This window comes from Monodelphis domestica, chromosome 4 (assembly GCF_027887165.1).
Source record: "Monodelphis domestica isolate mMonDom1 chromosome 4, mMonDom1.pri, whole genome shotgun sequence".
Lineage (NCBI taxonomy): Eukaryota > Metazoa > Chordata > Mammalia > Didelphimorphia > Didelphidae > Monodelphis > Monodelphis domestica.
In genome coordinates this window covers 317,397,131-317,421,881 of record NC_077230.1, presented here as the reverse complement: position 1 = coordinate 317,421,881, position 24,751 = coordinate 317,397,131, and the positions used below count along the sequence as shown (strand labels likewise).

At 37.2% G+C, this 24,751-nt stretch overlaps 1 protein-coding gene across 2 annotated transcripts in view; it reads left to right on the top strand.

Moving 5' to 3' along the window:
* The window catches only part of FAM124A (family with sequence similarity 124 member A), a 104,230-nt gene extending 84,761 nt beyond the window's left edge, over positions 1-19,469 (top strand). For both annotated transcript variants that reach the window (XM_001378319.3, XM_007495400.2), the window contains one exon: positions 18,208-19,469. In XM_001378319.3, coding sequence (XP_001378356.2) covers positions 18,208-19,017 — 810 coding nt within the window. In that variant the 3' untranslated portion in view covers positions 19,018-19,469. The remainder of the gene's footprint in view (positions 1-18,207) is intronic.
* The last annotated feature ends 5,282 nt before the right edge of the window (positions 19,470-24,751 follow it).

Here is a 24,751-nt window from a genome sequence, read left to right as displayed (position 1 = left end):
AACTAACACTCTCCAGAGGGTACAACAGAGTTTTACTTTTTTTTTTTTGGACACAGCCATTACAAAATTTTCTGGAAGCAGCATTCGTGCACAAAGTCTTCCTTTTCTGGAAACCTTGTGATTTGCTTATTTAGCCAAGTTGAAATCATGCGTTTTTTCTTTCTATAAATATATAAAATTCAGGCACCTCTTCCCCATCAAACTTATTCCAACTCATACTAAGAATCCTCCAAGCCTTGATAACCTTGGCAGACATACATAGTATTCCAACTTGTATTCACTTTGGTGACAGATCCCCAAGTTAACTCCTGAGAAGAATGATCTGTTCAAAGTCAGGTCAATACATCAAGTCTCGGGATGGTTTTAGTGACCTGCAGCACACTGAGGAAGTAGGACACAAACAGAACTCCTTGAGGTTCAGAATCTCCCTTCCTTACATGCATGACTACCTATCCTACTCCCAACACACACACACACACACACACACACACACACACATACCTATCCATGTTTTTTCTTTTAAATAATATTTGGAACTGCTGTTCCATGTCATCATAGACTTAATGGCCAAAACCCTGTCGCTGGATATTGCCTTTAGAAGTACCATGTACAGCCAAATAGTTTGTGCTTGAGGTAGGTGAGCTAATTTTTCAGACTCAAAAGGGACCTAGGATAGATACTGTTGTTATTCAGTCATTTCAGTTGTGTCGGACACTTCATGACCCCTTTGGGGGTTTTCTTTTCAAAGATATTGAAATGGTTTGCCATTTCCTTCTCCAGCTCATTTTACAAATGAGACAACTGAGGCAAACAGGGTTAAGTGACTTGCCCAGGATAATACAGTTATTAAGTATCTGAGACCAGATTTGAACTCAATTCTTCCTGACTCTGGGCCCATCACCTAGATGCCCTGGGATAGATATTAGAGATTAATGATGAGAACCCAGACTTTAACAGGAAGATGACATTGCACTAGTTGTATTTGGGAAATTACTGAGGACTTTTGGTTAGCCCAGGGTGTTTCTTGTAGCAAAAATACATTTTTTAATAATAGTATGCCAAGGAATAACTAACAAGACACAGAATGCCATGATCTTGGAGGATTCACAATTTGCAGCTGACCTGAAGGCCAATGAAAAGATGTTTGGTGGACAAGTGGGCAGCCGCATATTACTAGTGGCTTATACACATAGAATGATAAAATATATTATTAGGGATATGCACAACTAGAAAAACAGGTAGTTCAAACACATGGCAAAGATGAGGGGGAGAGCACTGAGGGTTGCACAAAATATTAAAAGAGAGAATTGGTCCAACCACTCTAGAATGTAGTTTGGAATTATTGGCTAAAATGTAAATTATTGGCTTTTGACCTAGAGTTTCCACTACTAGGCACATATCCCAAAGTGGCCAGTGAAAAAAAGAAAGCCTCCAAAGAGTAATAAGGAATTGGAAACAAAGTAGATGTCATCTATTTGAAAAATACCTAAATAAATTAATGGAATGGAACATTCCCATATTAAACGAAATTATGGGCAAGTCACTTAACCCCCATTGCTTAGCCCTTACTGTTCTTCTGCCTTGGAACCAATCCACAGTATTGATTCTAAGACAGAAGGTGAGGGTTTAAGAAAAAGAAAGAAATTATGAATAACGATTAATTTAAGGAAGCATGGTCGACTTATACAAACTGATGCAAAGCAAAGTAAACAGGATCAGGAAAAAAGTTTACACAATGACCACAATGATAGGAATGGAAAAAACAGCAAAACACTAGAAACTAAAGGTTGTGTAATAATAGCCAGAATTTATACAGTGCTTTAAAAATCACCAACTGTTTTCCAAATATGGCCTCATTTTTTTCTTCTTAACAACCCTGGCAAGTAGGTTCTCTTTTCCTTTCTTTCCTTGTAGAGGTGAGGGATTATGGGCCTGGAATACTATAGATAAGCTAAGACTTCTTTTATATGTTAGTCAGTTTTACTGATTTTTTTTCTTCATCTTTTTTTTTATTCTTTATTATAAGGGGGGAGATTTGGAGAAGGAGAAAGGAAACAATGGCAAATGTATTTATTGTTGGGTTGTAAAAATCAGGAAGCAGAAATTATCTCAAGTTAATGAGAAATTTGTTGATTATCATATGCAATAGCCAGAATGCTTACATATATAAGTTAAATGCCTGCATGTAAGAAGCCTGTGAGAGAGACTACATAATTCCTCCAAATTCCCCAATTTTTATACCTTTGGTCAAACAACTCTGGCTTCTTCTCTTTACTAAACATTGTTCCCCATTTTACATACTATTACTGCAAGTTCTTTTTCTTCTCTTGAATTCTAGCTTGAATTGCCTCTTTTTTTCTGTTTTGCAACCTTGTGGGTCAACAATTATTAATATGAATTGTTTTCTCTTATTATTTTATTCTGAAATGAAATTTTTACCCTTCATTATCTCCTCATTGTTACAGATGAGGAAGCCAGGATAGAGCGAAGTTAAGTGATTTGTCCAGGGTTACACAACTAAATCCAAAGTCAGGTTTGAACTCGGATCTTCCAGTTCCAATGCTGTGTCCACTGAACCACTTTGATGCTTATGACCATATTGGTTCCAAAGAAGATATAAGAAAATACCTCCTCTCCCCTTCTTTCCTTGTAGAGGTGAGGAACTGTGAGCATGGAATATTGTAGATAAAAAGACTTCTCTTATATGTTGATCCATTTTATTGATTTTTTCTTCCCCCTTTTTTATTATTTATTATAATGGGGAGACTTGGGGGAGGAGAGAGAGAACAATGGAAAATATAGATGATATAAAACCAGGAGATATCATTAAACTTTTTATATTATTATGAGAACCAGTGGAAAACCTTTGGAGGACTGAGAATATCCTCTGAGGAGGCATTATGAATACAGTGATAAGAATCACATAATATGAAGAGGCATAGATGAGTTCTCTGTTGGAGAGTCTATATTGATGAGACCAGGGATTCATTGAAATACTGAAATACAGGGGCAGGTAGGTGACTCAGTTGACAGAGAGCCAGACCTGACAATGAGAGGTCCTAGGTTCAATTTTGATCTCAGACTCTTCCTGGCTGTGTGACCCTGGACAAGTCATTTAACTCCCATTGCTTAGTCCTTACTATTCTTCTGCCTTACAGGTAATAATTAGCACGGATTCTGATACATAAGATAAGAGTTTGGTTTTTTAAAAAATACTGAAATACAGAAGGGTCCTCCTTGGATGTCATTTGGTCCAACTCTGGTCTAAATCACAAGTCTTGTCCAATATCCTCAGAATTTCATTTTTGACAGGTTCAAATCCCTCTTGACCCAACTTCTCCTTTGGTCCTTGAGACTATGAGATGATACCTACCTGCCCTACCCTACCATACCCCACCTTGGACCTCTCTGATGTGTTTTCCTGACCCACTGGGTCAACATCAGAGTGTTATTAGAAATCTTCTCATTCTATCCTGACTTTGAACATTAACTCAGTCTCAGAGAGCCTCCCTTACCTCTGTGTTTTACAAGTTGGCTCCTTCTTGTGGGCCCCCTTTTTTAATTTCCTCTGCATTCCAAATGATGAAACGATCCACCTGGCAAGTCAAGAATTTGTCAGCTTTAATATGTTGCCAAAGTGCTCTGGGAAAGATTTTGATGATACCCTCATTACTGTCTTCAAGAAGAAAGGTGAAAAGGCCAACTGAAATGACCATTACATTCCCTCACATTTTCTCCATTGCTGGCAAAACCCTGGCAGAGTCCTTCTGAATCATTCAAACAAAATCTCCAGCCACAAGCTACTGAAATTTAAGCGTTGTTTTTTATCTTATTATGGTACTGCAGAACTTTTCTTTGCTCTGCTATGTCAGAGGGAGGAAAGAGATATCACCAAACACAATAACCTTTCAAAGGCATCTGATACCATGGCAGACCCACCAGTATAACAATTCAATTCACCAAGGATCCATTCATTTACTAAACTCCTACTGTGTGCCAAGCACTGTGCTAGTCTTGAATATATAGAGACAAAAACCAAAACAGTTCTTGCTTAGAAGTGCCTTGAATTCTCTTGGGAGAAAACAACATAGACTTAGAAAATTAAAGTCACTCTGCATTTATTAGGCACTTGCTATGTACCAGGCAATATATTAAGTACTGAGTACATAAAGAAAGGCAAAAACATAGTCCTTTTCCTTAAAGAGTTCATATTCAAATAAGGGAGAAGACATACAAGTACGTAAAAGATCTATATGACATGAGCTCACATTCTAATGGAGAAGAAAATGAAAAAATAACTGTCTATAATGATAGATATAGTGGAAATAGAATGCAGTTTCAGAGATAAAACCTGTAAAATGGCATGCAATCCCAGAGGGAAGAACACCTACAAAAGATGGGATTGGAATTGAGCCTTCAGGGAAGTCAGGAACTATGGGATTGAGGTGAACATGAACAAACTAGCTACAGAGTAGGTAAAAGTAATTTCAGAGGAGTAGGAAGGGCACTTTATCTATGCTGAAAATTCGTTAACTTGTTAGAAGTAAAGAAGCCTGAGTTTTTCCCTGCCTAGATAGATCCGACTATTCACTCAAGACTTCTGATGCTGTACTTGGCCAGGGTTCAGAGTCATCTATGACTGAATCAGATCAAAGCAAACGGTCCCATATGAAGCCCAAAGATGTCACCTTGACATTATTATGGGCGTGCTTATCAGGACCCATATTTAGCTGCTTCTCCTTCCATGCCTTCCTTAGTCAGCTGTAGCCAACTTATCTTATATACTTGTAGACCCAGATCCTCTTACCTAAGCAAGAAATATAGTCCTAGGACTTGACATAGTACCTGGAACATAGTAGGCTTTTTTTTTTTACTAAATGTTGGTTGATTGATTGAAAAATAAATCCTATTTAACTGGTTCCCTGTTGTTCATACTGAAATAGAGAAGGTAAACCTCTCTCTCTTCATGTCTCTATCACAATACCTGGAGGGCATATCTTGATAAGTAATTTTATAAGTTTTATAAACATATCTTATTATGTGAATGATATGTTATATGTAAATAATAACATACATTTATTTAGATTTACTAGAAATGAACATATCTATCTAATGATAAATATTTTTAAGTGATTAATGTTTTTCTATAGAAATGTAATAAATAATATTTATGATTAAGTACAAATTTAAAATATCTATAAGGGGGAAGTTGAGTGGCTCAGTGGATTGAGTGCCAGGCCTAGAGATGGGAGGTCCTGGGTTTAAATATGGCCTCAGGCACTTCCAAGCTGTGTGACCCTGGGCAAGTCACTTAACCCCCATTGCCTAGCCCTTACCACTCTTCTGCCTTGGAGCTAATACACAGTATTGACTCCAAGACAGAAGGTAAGGGTTTTAAAATAAAATAAAATAAGGTATCTATAAATTCCATCATTTTCTCTCTTAGCTTCATTAGGTGACTGTTAGTAAGTTTCATTGAGAGTTATGTGGTGTGGCGTGGCATGGGTGAAAAAACAATTAAGAAAAAAGTCACAGAATCTGAGTTGGAAGGAATATCAAATTCCATCTGGGTCAAGTCATATTGGACCAAGAATCCTCTTTCTACCCCATCCCTAACAAGCACAAGCATGTACAGAGTGTTGGAACAAGTGTGCTGGAACAAGCAGGCAGGCTTAGCTAATACTTTATGCAGCTCCTTTGCCAAAAAGTGTTCCTTCAGCCTTTGCTTGAAGACTTTAAGTGAAAAAGAACTCACTCTGTCCCAAAGTAGGGGGGCGTTTGGTTTGGTTTGTTTGGGGGATTTTGCATCAAGACTAAATCTTATTGCAACTTGGTCAATTCCCTCATTGCTCCTAGTTCTGCGGAACCAGGGGCCAAATGGAATGAGTTTCATTTCTCTTCCTCATGACAGCCCTTCCAATACCTGAAGACCTAGTCTGCTCCAGGCTAAACATAGCCCAGCAGAAGAAAAGGTGACTGAATGAGTAGATGTGACTTGCCTGTTCAGTCAGGGACGGTGTTAGGAGGAATCCAAATGGTAGCATGGAGGGAATAATACCCAGAGAGCCCTGTGATGGATGAGAAGCCTCTGGGAGGAACTTGGAAATGTGGCCAAACATCCCCAGTCTGAGAGGAGAGAGGCATTTGATCACAGCATTAGGAAATCCCTGGGGTTGAGCAAATGGGCCTTTAGGAAGAAAGGGAACGTTGCAGTGGAAATGAAACATGATTAAACCTGAATAAAGCTTTCAGTTGAAGCAAGGCGGGTGTAAGGGTTACTTTTGTAAAGTGGTCACCAGAAACAGTGAAACTTGAGAGGAAAAGAACTTACGGATTGCAGGTAAGTCATCACAGTTCTTCGCTTCAGAACAGATTTTAAGGCCCCAGATCTTGCTAAGTAAGGCACAAGATGGTCCTGCAGTTAGTAGATTCAAGGTGCAATGAAGTCATATCTTGCATTCCTATGCATGGGGTGACTCATTTTGCAAGACAGATGTGCTCCTAAAACTTCATCTATAAAATGAGTTTTTATAAACAAAATAATTTCCCCATTAATTTTCATCATAATTTACTTAATGAGTTCAAAGGAAAAATGCTTCCAGAATATCCCATCTGGTCTCATATCCACTCCTAAATACTCAGAAGGTTGCCAGTAGTTTCACTAAGGCCCTGAGCTCTTTTTGTGTCCCTAGGCATTATGTATACTAATATCAAAACTGTCAGAAACAATGGTAATTTGCCATTCAAATACATATAATCTGATTAAGACATAGCTATCATTGCTCCCCAATGTTGCTGTTGCTATGTGTGAAAGGCATTAGAACTCAGACTCCCATGTTTTGTTCCCATTTAGGGGCTTAGTGCAAAAAGAGCATGCCTCCATCTTTGTCCTAGTGGTCATGCTGACTCCTCTTCACCAGAGCTCCTGAAAACAGTCTCACTTTCCATCTCCAATAGCCTGCCATTTTTCCCAAGTGACTACTTCCCAACATCCAAATGACCTGGGCTCATACTCTCAATATGCCCCCAACCTGGGGGCAGCTGGGTAGCACAGTGGATTGAGAGTCAGGCCTAGAGACAGGAGGTCTTAGGTTCAAATCTGACCTCAGACACTTCCCAGCTGTGTGGCCCTGGGCAAGTCACTTGGCCCCCATTGCCTAGCCCTTACCACTCTTCTGCCTTGGAGCCAATACACAGTATTGACTCCAAGACAGAAGGTAAGGGTTTAAAAAAAAAAAAATATATATATATATATATATATATATATATATGCCCCCAACCTATGCCTCTTTTGTTCTCATGTTCAAGCTACAGTTTTTGTCTCTTCTTCACTCTTTCTGACGTGCCTCATTTACTAGTGAACACACTCACTGACTCTTGCATCCAAAGGTGACTGCCTTCCACCATGTGCTCTCTGACACCAATGATAAGTCTCTATTTCTTCACTGCCTGCAAGTAAAGTTTTTTCCCAGAGACTTCACAAGAGCTCCATTGGGCACCAAAAAGAGCCTCCTGCCTAATCACACCATCCTCTTATGCCTTGAGGACTCATAGAGGTTTACATCACATTATATACTGGGAAACTTGGCATGTAGACTACTAATACTGTAGAAGAAATAGCTTGAAAATGGAATTTAGGAGATTGAATTCTATTCCTTGCTCCAACATTTATCTGTGCGATCATGAAGTATCATTTTACCTCTTAAGTTTTCTTCTCTGTGAAATAGGAAGAATAATACTAATATATCAAAGGTTACATTTGTGCCCCAGCTGATGAGTCATGGGCTTCATCTCTAAGGTCCACCCTATCTATAAATCCAAGACAATATGAAATGAATCTGAGAGAGTAGGTGCACTTAAAAGGAGGAAAGTAGCTTAGGGATCAACAAAATAAAAAGTGAACAAATTGTAATCATAATAAAACCAGAGGAAATAAAAAGGAACTATCAGAACATTCCATGTAGAATTGCTTGCCAACAAAACCAATAACACAAAAAAATAGAATACCTTCAAAAGTATAAAATAATTAAATCAACAGTTCTCCAAGTAGCAATATGTAATCCAATTTCATAAAAAGAAATAGAGTTGAGAAAAACTGATGGAGTCTGAATGCAGACTAAAATAGATTATATTTCACTTAATTTTTTTCCTGTTTGACATCTCTTCCATAAAATGACTAATATGGAAAAATGTTTTACATGATTGCACATGTAAAATCTATATAAGATTACTACCATCTCAGAAAGTGTGAAGGGGTATAAGGAAGAAAGGATAAGAAGGAATGAGATAATTTGGAATTCAAATTTCTAAAGAAAATTAATGTTAAAATATTTTTTACTTAAAATGGGGGGGTATTATTTTTAAAAAAGAAATAGTAATGGATGTATATAAGTAATGGATGTATGTAAATGTAAAGGAATTACCAAATTTTAAAATGCCTTGCCAAATGAATTTTGAGAATTCTATCAGATTTTAAAAGAAAAATTAATACCTATACCATACAAATTATTCTCAAATATTGAGAGAGAAAGCACTTTACCAAGCTCCAATATTGAGAGAGAAAGCAATTTACCAAGCTCCTTTTATAAGACAAATAAAGTCTTAATGTCAGGGAAGCAAAAAGCAAAAGAGAACTACAGACCAATAACATTTATGAATATCAACTCAAACATTTTAAATAGAATCTTGACAAAAAGAACACGTGAATTTACTCAAGAAATCATTTCTCATCACCAAATTGAATTTATACCATAAATAAAAAGATTATCAAACATTTGGAAAATAATCAAGATGATTAATCAAAATAGAAACATCTAAAACCATATGTTTATATCTAAAATTGCAGAAAAAGTTATTGACATAATATAACATTGATTTATGCTAGACAACCCTACAATGGCAATAAACTAGATGATTTCCCATTAAATAGAGTAAATAAAGAGGCCCTCTTACCCTGATATTTGATAGACCAGTGGCAGAAATAAAAAGGCATAAAGGAGTCAAAAAGAGGAAATCTTCTACTGACAAGATTTTGGTTTACTGAGAAAATCCTGAGAAATCAGCAGAGAAACTAATTGAGATAATAATTCAGCAGAGTTTCAGACTACAAAAAAAAAATCAATAGCATTTCTATATGATAATAACAACATACAGAGGCAATAATAGAAAAAGAAGCCACATTCAAAAGAACTACAAAATGCATAAATATTTGGGAGGCAATCTACCAAAGCAACCAGAACATTTGTACAGATTCAATTACAAAATGCTTCTTAAAGAATAACTTAAGTATCTAGAAGAGTATTTAGTGCTCAGAGCAGGGCTGAGCCAATTCAATTAAAAGTACAATATTTCAAAGTTAACAGATTTAATGCTATACCAATCAGACAACAAAAAGGTTACTTTATAAAGTTAAATCATATAATCATATGAAGAGAAATTTATTTGGAGAAGCAAAAGATCTAGAATATCAAGAGCTAATGAAAAAATGGTGAGAATGAAGGAGGAATAGTACTTCCAGAACTCAAACCATATTATGAAGTACCAGTCATTAAAACTACTTTATATCAGGGGGCAGCTAGGTGACTCAATGGATAGAGTGCCAGCCCTGGAGTCAGGAGGACACAAGTTCAAATATGACCTCAGTCACTTCCTAGATGTGTGACCCTGGGCAAGTCACTTAACCTCAGTTGCCTAGCCCTTACTTAGTATCAGTTCTAAGTATCTAATCAATACTTAGTATCAATTCCAAGAGAGAAGGTAAGAGTTTAAAAAAACAAAATCACTTGCTATTAGCTTAAAAAATAGTAAAGTGGAATCAGTTGGACAGAGCAAGAAAAGTAGAAGCAGAGATAATGGAACCCCATGATAAGGAATGTGCTAGAGTTACCTCTTAGTAGCTGCAGAAAGTCAATTATGAAATTTTCAGTGTGGACATTTACACCTCAAAAATCTGAAAATGATAGCAATTAGGGCTTGATTTCTTGTTGTGTCAATAATTTAGATTTAAGAAAGAAATACAGAAAGTATTAATAATAAAAATTAAATTTAAAAGTGTGTTGTGCTTACATTTTTTTAGAAACATTTGTTAACATACCCCTGCCCATACCCCAGTATTCAATAAATCTGAAAATAAAAATTACATATTAAAAAAATCTTCCTACTTAAAAAGAACTGCTAGGAAATATAGAAGGTAGTCTAGAAGAAATTAGGCTTAGTCTAAGACCTAACACCATATTCTACAATAAATTCCAGATGGAAATGTGATCTGAATATTAAAGATTACATTATAAAATATTATGAGAGGGGATCAGATTAACTTTCAAAACTATTAATGGAGGACGAGTTCTTTTTAATTTCAAATATGTCATTTTTTCCAATTACACATAAATCAATTGTTAATTTTTTACATTTTTAGGTTCCAAATTATCCTCCTTCCACCTTCCTCCCCTCATTGAGATAGCAAGCAATTTAATGTAGATTAGACATGTTCAGTCACACAAAACATTTCTATATTAGTAATGTTAGAAAACACTGCCCCCCCAAGTGAAAAATAATATGTCTGATATGGATTCAGACTCCATGAGTTCTTTCTTTGAAATAGATAGCATTTTTCATTGTTAGTCCTTTGGATTTGTCCTAGATCTTTGTATTGCTGAGAATAGCTAATTCATTGACAGATGATCAACATATGATATTGTTGTTAACATACAGTGTTCTCCTGGTTCTGCTCAGTTCACTCAATTCATCAGTTCATATTAAGTCTTTCCAGGTTTTTCTGAAAACATCTTCTTCATCATTTCTCATAGCACAATAGTATTCTATCACAATCATATACTACAACTTATTCAGCCATTCCCCAATTGATGGACTAGGGGATGAATTTTTACGCAAACAAGAGATACAGTTACAAAATATAAAATAGATAATTTTGATTAAATGAAATTGAAACACTTTTGTACAAACAAAATGAGCACATTTAGGGTAAAAAGTTAAGTACCAAATGAGGAAAGAGTCTTTGTATCAAATTTCTTTGATAAGAGTTTGACATACATAGCTAGACAACTAATAGAAATATTTAAGACCAAATGCAATTCTCCTATATAGAAGTAATCAAAAGATATGACTATTGTTGGATCAAAAGAAGAATTTTACCAAAAGTTATATAGTCATAAGCTAGTCAAAACTATTCATAAACATGTAATAATATGAAATAATGCTCCAAATGACTAATAATAAAAGAAATGTGAATCAAGACAGCTCTGACCAGCTCATACTAGCAAATTGGCAAAGATGGAAAAAGATAAGACTAGATAATGTTGAAGGAATTAGAGAGAAGTATAAACTGTTCCAATCATCTTGGAAAGTAGTCATAATTATGTAAATAAAATAACTAAAATGTCCATATCATTTGATCTAGAGATTTTATTGCTTGGCATATGTCCCAAGGAGTTTATTGATAAGAAATAAAATTCCAGATACACCAAAATGTTTCTATTGACTCTTCCTAAAGTACTTTTGTGAACTAGGGGGAAAAAGGCAGATTCTACCCATTGATAGGAGAGTGTCTAAATCAGTGTTATTAAATGCAAACAGAAACAGGTGCACTAATTTCTACAGAAGGATTCCTGTGGGCCGCATACTGACTTCGTCTTAAAATGTAATCTATATTTTATTATATTTATATTTATTTTGTTAATGATTTCCAAATTACCTTTTAATCTTTTCCAAGTAGTTGAGGGCATAAGACTTCATATTTGACACTGGGTCTAAGCCAAGTATGAAATGTAATATAATGGAATTGTACTGTAAAAAAGAGAGAACATGAATTCAGAGAAGCATGGAAAGATTTACATGAACTGATACAAAGTTAATTAAGAGGGGCCAGGAAAACAACATATACAATGACTGCTACATTGTAAATGGAAAGAAATGACATAAGATTCAGGTAAGCAGATATTCAAGGAGCAAAGAACTTAGAAAAATGAGAGCTGGAGAAATATCTCTCTCCAAGTTTTGACAGACATTTTCATTCACTGTTTCACTGGTCAAAAACAGGCAGCTAGAATCATTTGGAAAGACAGGAACAGAATAAGTATTTGTTTATCAAGTGCCTGCTTGTCCCAGGCACTGTACTAAGTACTTTGCAAATATTATCTCATTTTGCCTTCACAATAATACTGTGAGATAGATGCTGTTATTATTCCAGTTGAGGAAAAGGGAACCCACAGAGGTTAAGTGATATACTCACCTTCATATAGCTAGTAAGTGTCTGAGACTGAATTTGAACTCAGGTCTTCCTGTTTATAGACCCAGTGCTCTATCCATTTTACCACCTGGCTGCCTCTTTTTGGAGTACTAGTTAGCCCAACCCCTGAGTATCCATACCAGAGTATTGTTGAAAAAAATTAAGTAGAAAAGCCATATTATCAAAGATAGGTCCCATTTTCCAAGTTACTCAATTAACTGAGGCTAAGTGGGAAAATGTTGGAAGATGTTTTAGAATAGTCAGAAATGGAAGATCAATGGAGAAACAAGTGGGGAGTGCTTGCTAATTTCTAATAAGTGCAGCTAATGAGTTTGAGACTAAACACATAAACTATAACCAGCAACTCCTAGATCTAGGGCATGCCTATATAATTGTAAAAGGATGCCTAGGTTTTGGAAGAGCTGATGGCACAGTCCATAATAGCTGCTTTATCACATTTAAGGGTCTTTTTTTCTCCTTTTGCTTATATGATTACTGTAAAGACTGTCTGAAATTAAACTATGCTTCTTTATGATTTTGTTATACCATGTTCATATGATTAGGGTTCATTTAAATATAACACAAAACAAAAAGAGTGGCACTATTCCAATGGATGGGGGCTGAGCCAAGAGATCAACTGAATAAATCCATGTAGAATAGATCCTTACACTGTGATAAGTACTGCCACCCACATTAAGCAGTAGAGTTAAGAGAAAGTGGTCACTTGCTTTTTAAGAACTATAAGAGAAGAGAGGTCAGCATTTTTGCTATGCTCTGTAGTACTAAATGGCATGCATAACTGCTAGGGTGTGTGCCAAGGAAGTTCATCCCCTCCCCTTCCTGAGTAACTTTCCCTGTCTATCAAACATTCCTGGCATACCACAGTTGCGCCAGGCTTGCTTTGGTGTACATTCTGTATGTCAATAAAAGTTAAGGTTTGGGGCAGAATCAAGGGAGATCCATGAGAGAATCAGGAGAACCATGAGGAGAGGAGACAGGGCAGGCAGGTGAGGGGGAAGGAGGAAGAGACTGGCAGGCTAGGCTCCACATGGTCAGGTTACTTAGGAACATTATCTACCCTTCCAATAAACTTTATAATATATATGTATACATATACATATATATGAATAGAAATGTTATTATTTTTCATTATTACAAGTGAACCTCCTCATTTTATCCATGAGGAAACTGACTGCTAGTACCTGAGCCTTCATCATAGAAAAGGATTAAACTTATGCTCACTATTTTACAAGGTTGTGAGGAAAGTGCTTTGTATATGTTTTTAAATTAACATCTGGATGCATTCGTTGGTCAATGTAGGGCAATGGTAACAAAATGGGGGGCACTGAACATATGTGAAAGTCTCTGATACTTGCTCTATTGACTTTTTGTGAATAATATCTGCTTTACTATATTTTCATTTTGTTAAATATTTTCCAATTATATTTTAATCTGGTTCTGGGCTGGGAAATGTTATGGGTTACATATGGGTATTTGACTTTTCTGACATCAAAATGGAACTCCTCAGAGTATTGTTCAGAGAGATATCATCGCACACCTATCAGATTGGCTAAAATGATAAAAGGGCAAAATGACAAATGTTGTAGGGGATGTGGAAAAATAAGGACATTAATACACTGTTGCTGGAACTGTGAATTGATCCAACCATTTTGAAGAACAATCTGGAATTTTGCCCAGAGAGTTATAAGATTGTGAATAGCCTTAGACCCAGCAATACCAACATTGGATCTGTTTTATAAGGTGATCAGTGAAAAAGGAAAAGAACCTAATTGCTTTAAAATATTTATGGCAGCTCACTTTGGGGTGTCAAAAAACCAGAAATGGAAGGGAAAGCCATCAATCAGAGAATGGCAGAATAAGTCGGGCATATGATTGTGATAGAATACTACTAAAGCTGTAAGAAATGATGAGCAGGTTAATTTTTTTAAAAACTTGAAAATATCTGGATAAAATAATGAAGAGCAAAATGAGTAGAACCAAGAGAACACTATACAGGATTTCCTTTCACATTATGACTTTCCCCATTGTCTGCTTAAGAAATTAAATGGGAATTTTGGGGGGGGGGGGTTGCAGAAACCCTAAATGACACACAAAGGTCAGAAGACAACACAGAAAAAGTTTAGAAACTCAAAAGTGCATAAAATTTATGTATTTTATGATACCAACATATTTTATCTTTTCATACAACAAATGTTTTAAAGTTAAAATAAGTAAAAAGTTAAAAAGAACAGAAAGCCTATAGATAACATATAAAGAGCAGAAATATTAACATTGATCTATATATATATATCCTATGACCAAATACTTAACCCAAATTTTAGAGTAAAGTACTGTAAATGCCCCATAAAATAAAAAGAAAAATTTCTTTGGTATGAAGGGAGGGCCAAAAAATTTTATGAGGATTTGGGGGGGGGGGCAAACCCCTAACCTTATGCCCAGAAGTGAATACCAATATACAGCTACAGAATTAATGTTTAAAAAATAACTTATAAAACATCCACTTCCTAGAGAAAGAAGTGATACATGAAAATATGAAAGGTTTGTTTTTTTTTTGGTCAAGTGATATCTTCCTCGCAACTGGGGAAGAGAGAGAGAGAGAGAGACACTTGAGAATTTTAGAGTAATCAACAAACAAATTATGAGAGAGAGAGACAGAGAGAGAAAATTGCCTAGAGAACAGAGATATTCATTGACTTGTCCATGAATGATCAAACAGCTAATACATATCACAGATGGGATTTGAACTTAGGTCTTTGTGACTCCAGTGAAACTCTCTGTACCCTATGCCAGTGAGGGTGAATGTTGTAGAAACCAAGTGCCCAAATTGCAACCCTCATGCTGCATGTGAGCCCCCTACCTTACAGACAGGGGAGGAAGGAAGTGCTCCCATTGGGCAGCTGAGCAGAGGGGTGGGTGATGGGAGAAATGTCCTTGGGCACAGGAGAAGAGTGGGAAGGGAAAAGCACCCAATCCCAGCATGTTCCAGCACATGTACCATAGGTTCACCGACATGGCTCTATGCCATTACTTATTCTCTTTGTCAACTTCAAGACTTTCTGCAAATGTGAACTGTTATGATCAGAGAAGTAGTAAGGTTTATTGGCCCTAGACTTGAAGCCAGGAGAACCAGGTTGAGATCTCAGCTCTATCACACATGCTACTTAAGTGTCCCTGAGCAAGATATTTCATCGGAGTTTCACTTTCTTCATTTGTAAAAGGGCACTGATTGCTTCTAGTACCTATTTTGCAAGGATGTTTTAAAGAAAGTGCTTTGTAAAGCATTGAGTCAATGTTTAAAAAACTATAAATTATAATTGTAACTAGATAATATATGTAATTATGAATTATATGAATATATGAATCAGCCCATTGGGTGAGTCTTCCATAGAGTGAGAGAGATACACAGTCAAGCAATAAACATTTATGAAATAATTACCATGTATCAGGTACAATGCTAGACTCTGGATTTACAATAAAGAAAAGGCTGAGATGAGGGTACAAGTGGCTGTCTAAATTTAAGACGAGGGTTTGGGGTTCTAAGCAGCAGTAACAAGAGGTTTGTTTTCTGAATTTCTGAAAGTGGAGGCCAGAAAACAAAAGTACTAGAAATAGGAGAAATTAACGGACAAACAAATGCACAAGTTTCTGCAAAGAATCTGTGCCAGCTGGGATTAAGTCTACTAATTAATGACTCCATAGCTTACTGGACAGTCCCGTTATCATAAAAAGTGAATGAGGTAGGAGGAGAGTAATCAATACCCTCTAATGGTTAGTAGGCTTTTGGGGCTAAATGCATAGAATACAAGGCAATTTCTTTTTCTAAATTGTGCTTTACTCATGACAGGGTGTGTTTAGTATCCTCTGTTGGGGCAAACCCTAGGATTTTATCTTAACCATAAAATTGACATAGGCTCTAGAATTAAGCTATTTGATACAGTTGAAAACTATAAGCATCCATTTCTATAATCCAAGTTAATAGAAGATGTTACTAGCTTCCTCCATATCTGTTATAATCTGTAAAGACAGGGAGAATGAAGGGGAGCTACCTGCTTCCTTATGTCCCCTGCCTATTAGGATTATAGTGTGAAATAGAATCTGTTACTCTAAAAAAACTACAATCCCCAGAAAAAAAACTGTGATTCCCAGAACCCCACTCACTTCCTGTCCTTACATGCTGACATAGACAGGATAAACTGGGTGGAGTTCCCAGTCTAGCCCTCTTTCCTTCCTGTTGCTGGTTTTGGTGGAGCAGGGATTTTTGAGCAGGTATAAAACTTAGTCATGTGGTTCCATTTTGTCAGATAATAAACTTTATAAAAATAATATTTGAAGTATTGGACATTAATTTAACTCTTACAATAGATATAGAGCTGGAAGAAGACCTCAGAGGTTATTTTATCCAATCTGTTCATTTTACACATGAGAAAACTGAGGCTCAGAGAGTTTAGGTGACATGTCCAAGATCATATAGTTAGTTTTTACCATCAGTTCCTATAATCTAACTGTTTTGCCCTCTTCATGATTTCTCTGTTACTACTACAACTATGATTATGTCTATGACTACAATTACCATTTTCCACATTTTTTCTGGGTTGCTGGAGTCATAGGTGGAAGCAACTTAAGATTTCATATTGTACACCACTCTCTCCATTTTATATATGACAAAACTGAGACCCAGAAAGGTTACATAGTTTACCTTAGGTCACACAGTTTGCAAGTAGCTCAGCTAGGATTTTAATTCCCCCCCCTTCTGACATCAGAATTGTTCCTTCCAATACATTAAGATGTCTCTCAAAAGAAAGAAAACAGGTTCTTTGTTCTCTGGGAATATCATTCTACTCTTCTCTGATGTTCAAAGGAACATATTTGTCAGAAAGGGCAAAAACTAATTTTTGATACATTTCATTTCACCATGAGTTTGGATCACCCCACATAGTTTATAAAGTATCCCTACTGAGTATTCTTGTGTGATCTTTCCTTTAGAATTTGGTAAACACTTATTATTAATGATTATTTTCATGATTATTATCACTGACATTTAAATATAATACCATCAGGGGCAGGTTGGTGGCACAAGGCAGAGAGCATTAATCCAGGAAGTCCTGGTTTCAAATATGGCCGCAGCTACTTCCTGGCAATGTGACCCTGGGCAAGTCACTTAACCCTGTTTGACTAGCCCTTGCCCTTCTGTCTTAGAATTGGTAAGCCAGAAAGTAAGGGTGTCTATGTATATGGGGGGGGGGGGAACGGGAGAGAGAGGGAGAGAGAGAGAGAGAGAGAGAGAGAGAGAGAGAGAGAGAGAGAGAGAGAGAGAGAGAGAGAGAGAGAGAGAGAGAGAGAGAAGAAAAAGAAAGAAAGAAAGAAAGAAAGAAAGAAAGAAAGAAAGAAAGAAAGAAAGAAAGAAAGAAAGAAAGAAAGAAAGAAAGAAAGAAAGAAAGAAAGAAAGAAAGAAAGAAAGAAAGAAAGAAAGAAAGAAAGAAAGAAAGAAAGAAAGAAAGAAAGAAAGAAAGAAAGAAAGAAAGAAAGAGAGAGAGAGAGAGAGAGAGAGAGAGAGAGAGAGAGAAAGAAAGAGAGAGAGAGAAAGAAAGGAAGGAAGTAAGAAAGAAAGGAAGGAAGGAAGAAAGAAAGAAAGAAAGAAAGAAAGAAAGAAAGAAAGAAAGAAAGAAAGAAAGAAAGAAAGAAAGAAAGAAAGAAAGAAAGAGAAAGGAGGAAGGAGAGAGGAAGGAAGGGAGGAAGGAAGAAAGGAAGAAACAGTGAGAAATAAAAATAAAAAGAGAGAGAGAGAGAGAATCTCTTTCCCATGAGTTTTCACAGCCTTCCTCTAGGCTTTTCTAATGATTCAAGACAATGATTTCTAGCAAATTTAACATTTAACATTGCAAATATGTTACCAGGAAACTAACCATCCCATATTAATGAAGCCTTTCCTGTTTCCCCAACAGGCACACAGTTTGTATAGGAAATCTTCTAAGGCCAGCAAGCTTCATTGCTACTCAGAGAAGACTTCTTCCTTCATCCCTCCATCTAGCTTCATTCCACGGAGTCGCACACTCAGCAGCAGCCAGCAGCCACAATCAGGCCGTCCAGCCAATGGGCTCTACCAGCCTGACCTAGCTCCTGGAGATCAGGGAGAATGGACTCAAAGAAACAGCAGTGCTCGCTACCCAACATGGTCATTCCCAAGGAGCAAGTCATTGTTTTGTTTGCCCACTGGAGGAACGACCTCTGACTCCTTGCCGGTGACTGAACCACTCTGGCTTTTAAACAGAGGTTCCCCAGCAGTAGAGGAGTCAGAACGGAAACAGAACCCCAAGCTCTCCGTTGATGACTTAGAGGGTGCCCAAGAAACTGATGTGGACACAGGCCTAAAACTTTCTTTCTCAGACTTGTCTGTGGTCTCAGCCTATTCAGCTCCTAGTGGGTTTTGTAATAATTTGGAAACTTTCCTCCCTCCGAGAAAATGTCCACCCCATTGGTCAAAGCCAGGAACTTCCAAAGGAAGGCCACTCTCTGCTTCAAGTGGTGTGCCAGCGGAGGCCTCCTGCACTTCCCTTTCCTCATTTACTGAGGAGTCATCCAGCTCTACCCCGTCATCTGCAGCATCTCCCTTTGCATCTTCCTCCACACTCAAGGAGACCTCTGAGCCCCCCACTTCCCTTTCTGCAGAAGTCAAGCAAATTAGCAACAACTTCCAACAACTTGCAGAGCCTCCTGGACCCCCAACTCAAGAAATCGAAGAGTTCTACATCTGAATTTTTTCCTCACTATCACTCCATACTTGGTGTCTTGTCTCAAAAATTCTCGCCTACTCCTGGCCCCACTACGCGGCTGAGTTACAAATACTGAGAGTATTTATGTCGCAATGTAGAAACTCCTCTGGAAATGAATTATTTGCCCCAGTTTCTAAGAAATTAGTAACATATGTGATATAATCATTGCTTCTTAGCAGAGAGCCGATCTTTTTCCAGAGGCAATGGAGAAACATTGACATTATTAGACCAATAATGTGTATCTTTAAATTGCAAAATTTCGTTTTAAAAAGAGACTCAACTTACAGGCATAATTTATTGCTTGCATAACTCAAACACATCTTTTTATGACCTGAAATAGAAAAAAAATAAGCCAGCCTATGTAATTAATGGTTTGATAATTCTTACAACTATGAAGCAAAATAATTAAAGCCAGAATATTGAAATTTGGAAAAGTGGAAGATGTTTTATTACTTTTATAAGAAGCACGTGAAATAATATTTCATCCATCCCAAATCTTACTTAATCAGAGACCTACAGAGCTCCTTCTGGTAACCAGAAGAGGTTTTGTAGGTCTCTAGCAAGATAAATATTGGTAAACTCTGTCACCAGAAAATCCTTAGGTAACACAGATGTACATGCCTCCTTACCCATAGTGTGCCTCGCTATAAGAAAACCCAAAATGTGGAAAAGAAGTCTTACAGATGACACATTATCTACTTAAAAAAAAAAAAAAACCCTTCCCTTCTGTTTTAGAATCCATGCTTTTTATTGATTCCAGAGCAGAAGAGTAATAAGAGCTAGGCGATGGGGATTAAGTGACTTGTCCAGGGTCACAAATCTAGGAAGTATCTGAGTTCATATTTGAACCCAGAACCTTCTGTCTCTAGACCTGGTTCTCAATTCACTGAGCCACATAGCTACCCCCATATTATCGACTTTTTTTAAAAACAGAATTTCTTTTGCTAATAAAAAGGATTCCTTTAAGTGACAAACTATATTTAAAAAATGTGACTTGCTTTACAAAATTTGGATTTGCTTTTGTCTTTTCAGGAACATTTCTACCATATAAAAAGAACATGGTAGAGATTAATCTAGTACCCTAAGTTTATGGTGCTCTCTTAGGTTTTAATAAGGAGTCACATTAAGTACTAGAGGGTAGCTATAGAAGATAAACACTATTATCCCCTATTGTAGATGAAGAACAAGGGCTCGGCGGTTAAGTGACGACTGATGTCAGAGGCAAAATTCAAACCCAGATCTTTTTAACTCCAAGTCCAGTGGATCTAGTGGCTATGCAATGGGGTAAGTCATGCCCATTGGCAAGAAGGAATTTTTGTGCACATATATGTGTATATGTATAAGTGGCATAGTGAATAGAATGCCAGCCCTGGTGTCAGGAGGACCCAAGTTCAAATCCAGTCTCAGGCACTTATTTAGCTGTGTGTCCCTGGATGAGTTATTTATTTAATCCAAATATCTTTGCCAAGAAAACCCCAAATGGGGTCACAAAGAGTTGGGCACAGCTGAAATAACAGGACAAAACCATATATATATATATGTATATATATATATATATATGCACACAATGAGAGAGAGGGAGGAGAGAGAGAGAGAGAGAGAGAGAGAGAGAGAGAGAGAGAGAGAGAGAGAGAAGAGAAGAGAGAGGGAGAGAGAGAGATAAAACAGATCTGGATATACTTTGCCCAAAATAGTGTTTCCTCAGGTAAATTTGGAGTTTTTTGCCATTCCTTATTTTTTATTTTTTCTTGCTATATTTTATTTTTGAGTCACCTTTACTTCCAAATATACCTGCCACCCCACTGATGGATCCATCCCTTATAACAAATAATAAAAATGAAAGAAAAAAATCAGTTCAACAAGAACAACCAGTTTATCAACACAGTCTGACAGGCTATTCTATATTTCATCCCCCAAAACTGCGGAGGGGGACAGTGGATAGAGTGCAGAACTTGCAGTTGGAACAATGTCACTTAAACCCTTCCTCAGTTTCCTCATCTGTAAAAATGAGAACAATAATAACTTCAACCATATAGGGTTGTTTGTAAAGCACTTTGTAATACTTTAAAGTGTTATGGTAAATATATTTTATTGTCGTTATTATTATGGACCCCCAATTTTTCACAGGAGTTTTCTCTTCTCCTATAAGTCAAACTTCCCAAGATTTTCTTTACAGAATGTGAAAGTGAATTATGGTTCATCTACAGTGAATAATAGAAACAAAACATCAGCATCCACCCCATCCTTACCCCATCCTTCCAACCTTTGCCCCCATCCCGAACAGAAACTGTGGAGGTTTTTCACTTATAGGTTATTGTATGTTACTGGCAGGAGCTCATAGAGGCTTGAATTGAGAACAGGAATCAGCCTGAACATTTCCTGCCTTTTGACCCTGCCTATTATAGTATGAAAAATGTTTAAATCTCATCTTTTGTGACAATAGGGTTGCGTTTACAGCTCTGTCGAGCCCTGGTACTAGGAATATGGCTGGGTTTGCCTTCAGACTCCATCACCTTATCTAGGAAGGGAGGGTGAATGTGGCCTTGTCAGCTCCAGTTTGGTACCCAAAGGTGACATTTTCTTCTCAGCCTGTGGTGGTATTTGGGGCAGGAGCTCATTCAAGACCACAGCCCCAGGGAAGAACAAATAACTGGATTAAAATAGCCTCCAATGTAGATACATCTAAAATTCTAATAAAATCCATCTAAAAATCAGGATTAACACGCTACAAAACCAAAAATTATTGAAGACGAGTGCTAGCTTCATTTTACAGCTCCAGTCCCTAGTGATATATCAGCAATCTCCCCTTTTTCTACCTTTCTTCTATCCTGTAAGCTTAGCACCCAGTCAATAGATGGTCATCATAAATAATACATCAATGAGCAGAGAAGGCCCAAAATGATTTTTTAAAAGATAAAGAATTAAAAGGCAACAAATGAATGAATGAAAAAGCATTTATTAAACACTTGCTGTGTACAAAGCACCATGCTCAGTACTGGAGAAACACATATGGAGGTAAGATGGTACCCACTTTCAAGGAGCTCAGTAAGGGACACAGTGACCTATAGAAGGTTTCAGCTGCAAGTCAATGGGAGATGTCCCAAGATCCTTAGGGTTCTACAGCAAAGTGGATGATCATGTATCATCTTTAATGTTGTTGCCATTGTTAAAATCACATCCATTTCTGATGTTAAAACTTTTAACAATGTCAAGGATTTGGGTGGCAAGAACTTTCTCTTCTGGGTCTTCAGAAACAGTATCTATAGCAGCTATAAGAAGGAATTTTCAGGCCACAACTCTCCATGATCTGGGCTGGAAGCAGGACACATTCCAAAAAGGACACATTCCAAATTCTGGCTCCATAATTGAGTGGGTGAGGGAGGGTGCCACCACTTCCAAGGCTTGTGAGTTCAAGTTCTTGAGCTGCCTCTATCTGAGTCTAAAAACAAGAAGGCAGTTGAAGGGGTGGTAGCGGTCCATCTTTTCTGACACATACTACCTCCTGTGTTCTTCAGGGTGCCTTGTTGCTCTGGCTAGGCTGGCATGGCTACTCCATAGATGACAACTGGTGTTTGTTGGTGAAGATGGCTGGCCATAGGAATTGCTTCCATAGATGATGGGGCTGCTGTAAATAGGAAAATACCACTTCAGAGCAAAAACCAATAGGGCACAAATGCATCAACTGCCAAGCTATGATTCCTCCCATTTTCTGTTCAGTTTGTACCAACACACATTATAAGCATATTCGTGTGCTTCCCCACCATCTACCACACATTGGTCTTACCTTTCACAGAGCAATCCCCTCCTCACATTAGACCAATCTTCTGATAACCTCAGAGTTGATTAAAACTACAGATTTTTATGGGATCATAAATATTGGTTTTGAAGGGACCTCAGAGGTATCTAGGCTAATGTCCTCATTTTACAGAGAAGAGAACTGAAGGCCAGAGGAGTTAGTTGGCTTGTCTAATATCCTAAAGGCAGCTAGGTGACACAGTGGATAGAGTACTGTGCCTAGAGTTAGAATAAGGAATTAAATTTTATGGTTGTACTAAATGTATGAGAATTCTAAGATAATACTGTGGTCGCTGATTTTAAAATTAATTCAGCCCAAGTAAAAATGACTTTTAGTAGCTTTTATTTATGGGGGAAAAAAGGCAAAGGGAGTAAAAGTAGAGAAATGTGAAAGAGGGTAGAGTAAGAAGTTTATCTTATCACCCTCCAGTTCCCAGATCAACCCTTGAGCCAGAGAACTTGGTGGTAAATTAAGCAAGAGTTCAATCTACTGGGCCTCCTCCAAGAAGGGGAGGTATCTCCAGAGCTAATCTCTTCAGAAGCCGGGAAAGGAAGATCAGCTTTTCTCTCACCAGAAGAAGATCTAAAGGGAGAATATCCAGGAGCAGTCTTACCAGAAGCAGTCCAAGAGTCAGAGTCCCAGGTCTGAGTGAAGCCAAAGACTGAAGTATCAAGGCAAAGTCCCAAAGGAGAAGATCTTCCAACCTGAAAATTCAGGACAAAGCCCTCTTGTTACAGGAAGTTAATCATCTTTTATAGTCCTTTTTTATGTCACTTCCTGTCCCTTCCTCCACTTTATGGAGACCAAATGCAGTCTTTAAATTTCCTTAGAATTGCCCATGGTGGCAGTGTTTGTACATTCTACCTCTAGTCCTATGAGTGTGTAAACTCTTATCAAAGGATTCATAAGTTTCTCACTGAATGAGCTCTAAGTGGTATGCAAACTCACCCAACTAGTGCCAAGTAGGGATGTTCAAGTTTTGGTTAATTCAAAAATAGGCAAGGGGAGAGTTAATCCCATCTTCACAATAGGAAGACTCATCTCCCTGAGTTCAAATCTGGCCTCAGTTACTTACTAGCTATGTGACCCTGAGCAAGTTGCTTAACCCTGTTTGCCTCAGTTTCCTAGTCTATAAAATAAGCTGGAGAAGAAAGTGGGAAACCACTTCAACATCTTTGCCATGAAAACCCTAAATGGTGTCCCAGAACCAGACATGACTGAAAATGACTGAATAATTGTTAGAAAATTTTTCAGAATCACAGAATTTGGCTAGTGATTCCAGTTGTATACTTTGGGACTGCCTTTTTCTTTCTTTCCTTTTTAACCCTTAACTTCTGTCTTATTATCAATTTTAAGAAAGAAGAGCAGTAAGGGCTAAGAATTGGGGTGAGTGATTTATCCAGGCTCACATAGCTAGGAAGTATCTGAGGCCAGATTTGAATCCAAGTCTTTCAGACTCCAGCCCTGACTCTCTATCTCCTGTGCCACCTACCTGCCTCTAGTGACTATCTTTTTCTTGAATAGCCTGAGTGGTTAGACTCATTTGAGAGGCCCAATGTGACTTGCACAGTCCTCACAAGGGTTAATATTCTGGATAAAATGTGGTTAGAGGCAACAGATGTTTCATTAAAATCACCAAGGAAATAAAGAAAGAAATATGAACAAAATTCATGGATATTCTCAAGTGGAAATTGTTTTATAAGTACAAAGAATACTTAATAATTTATTATGTGTCTATTGCTCCAAAAACCATATTTACTATGTAAATTCTTCTATCTTCTTTTGAAGTTCATTAATGGAGATCTAGAGTCCTGATTACAAAATATATTTTAAAAGCTATAATTTCTGGCTATAACAATTGAAGCATTAAAAATGTAGAAGTATAAAAATTTGGTTGTAGCAAAGGAGTATTTGGAATGA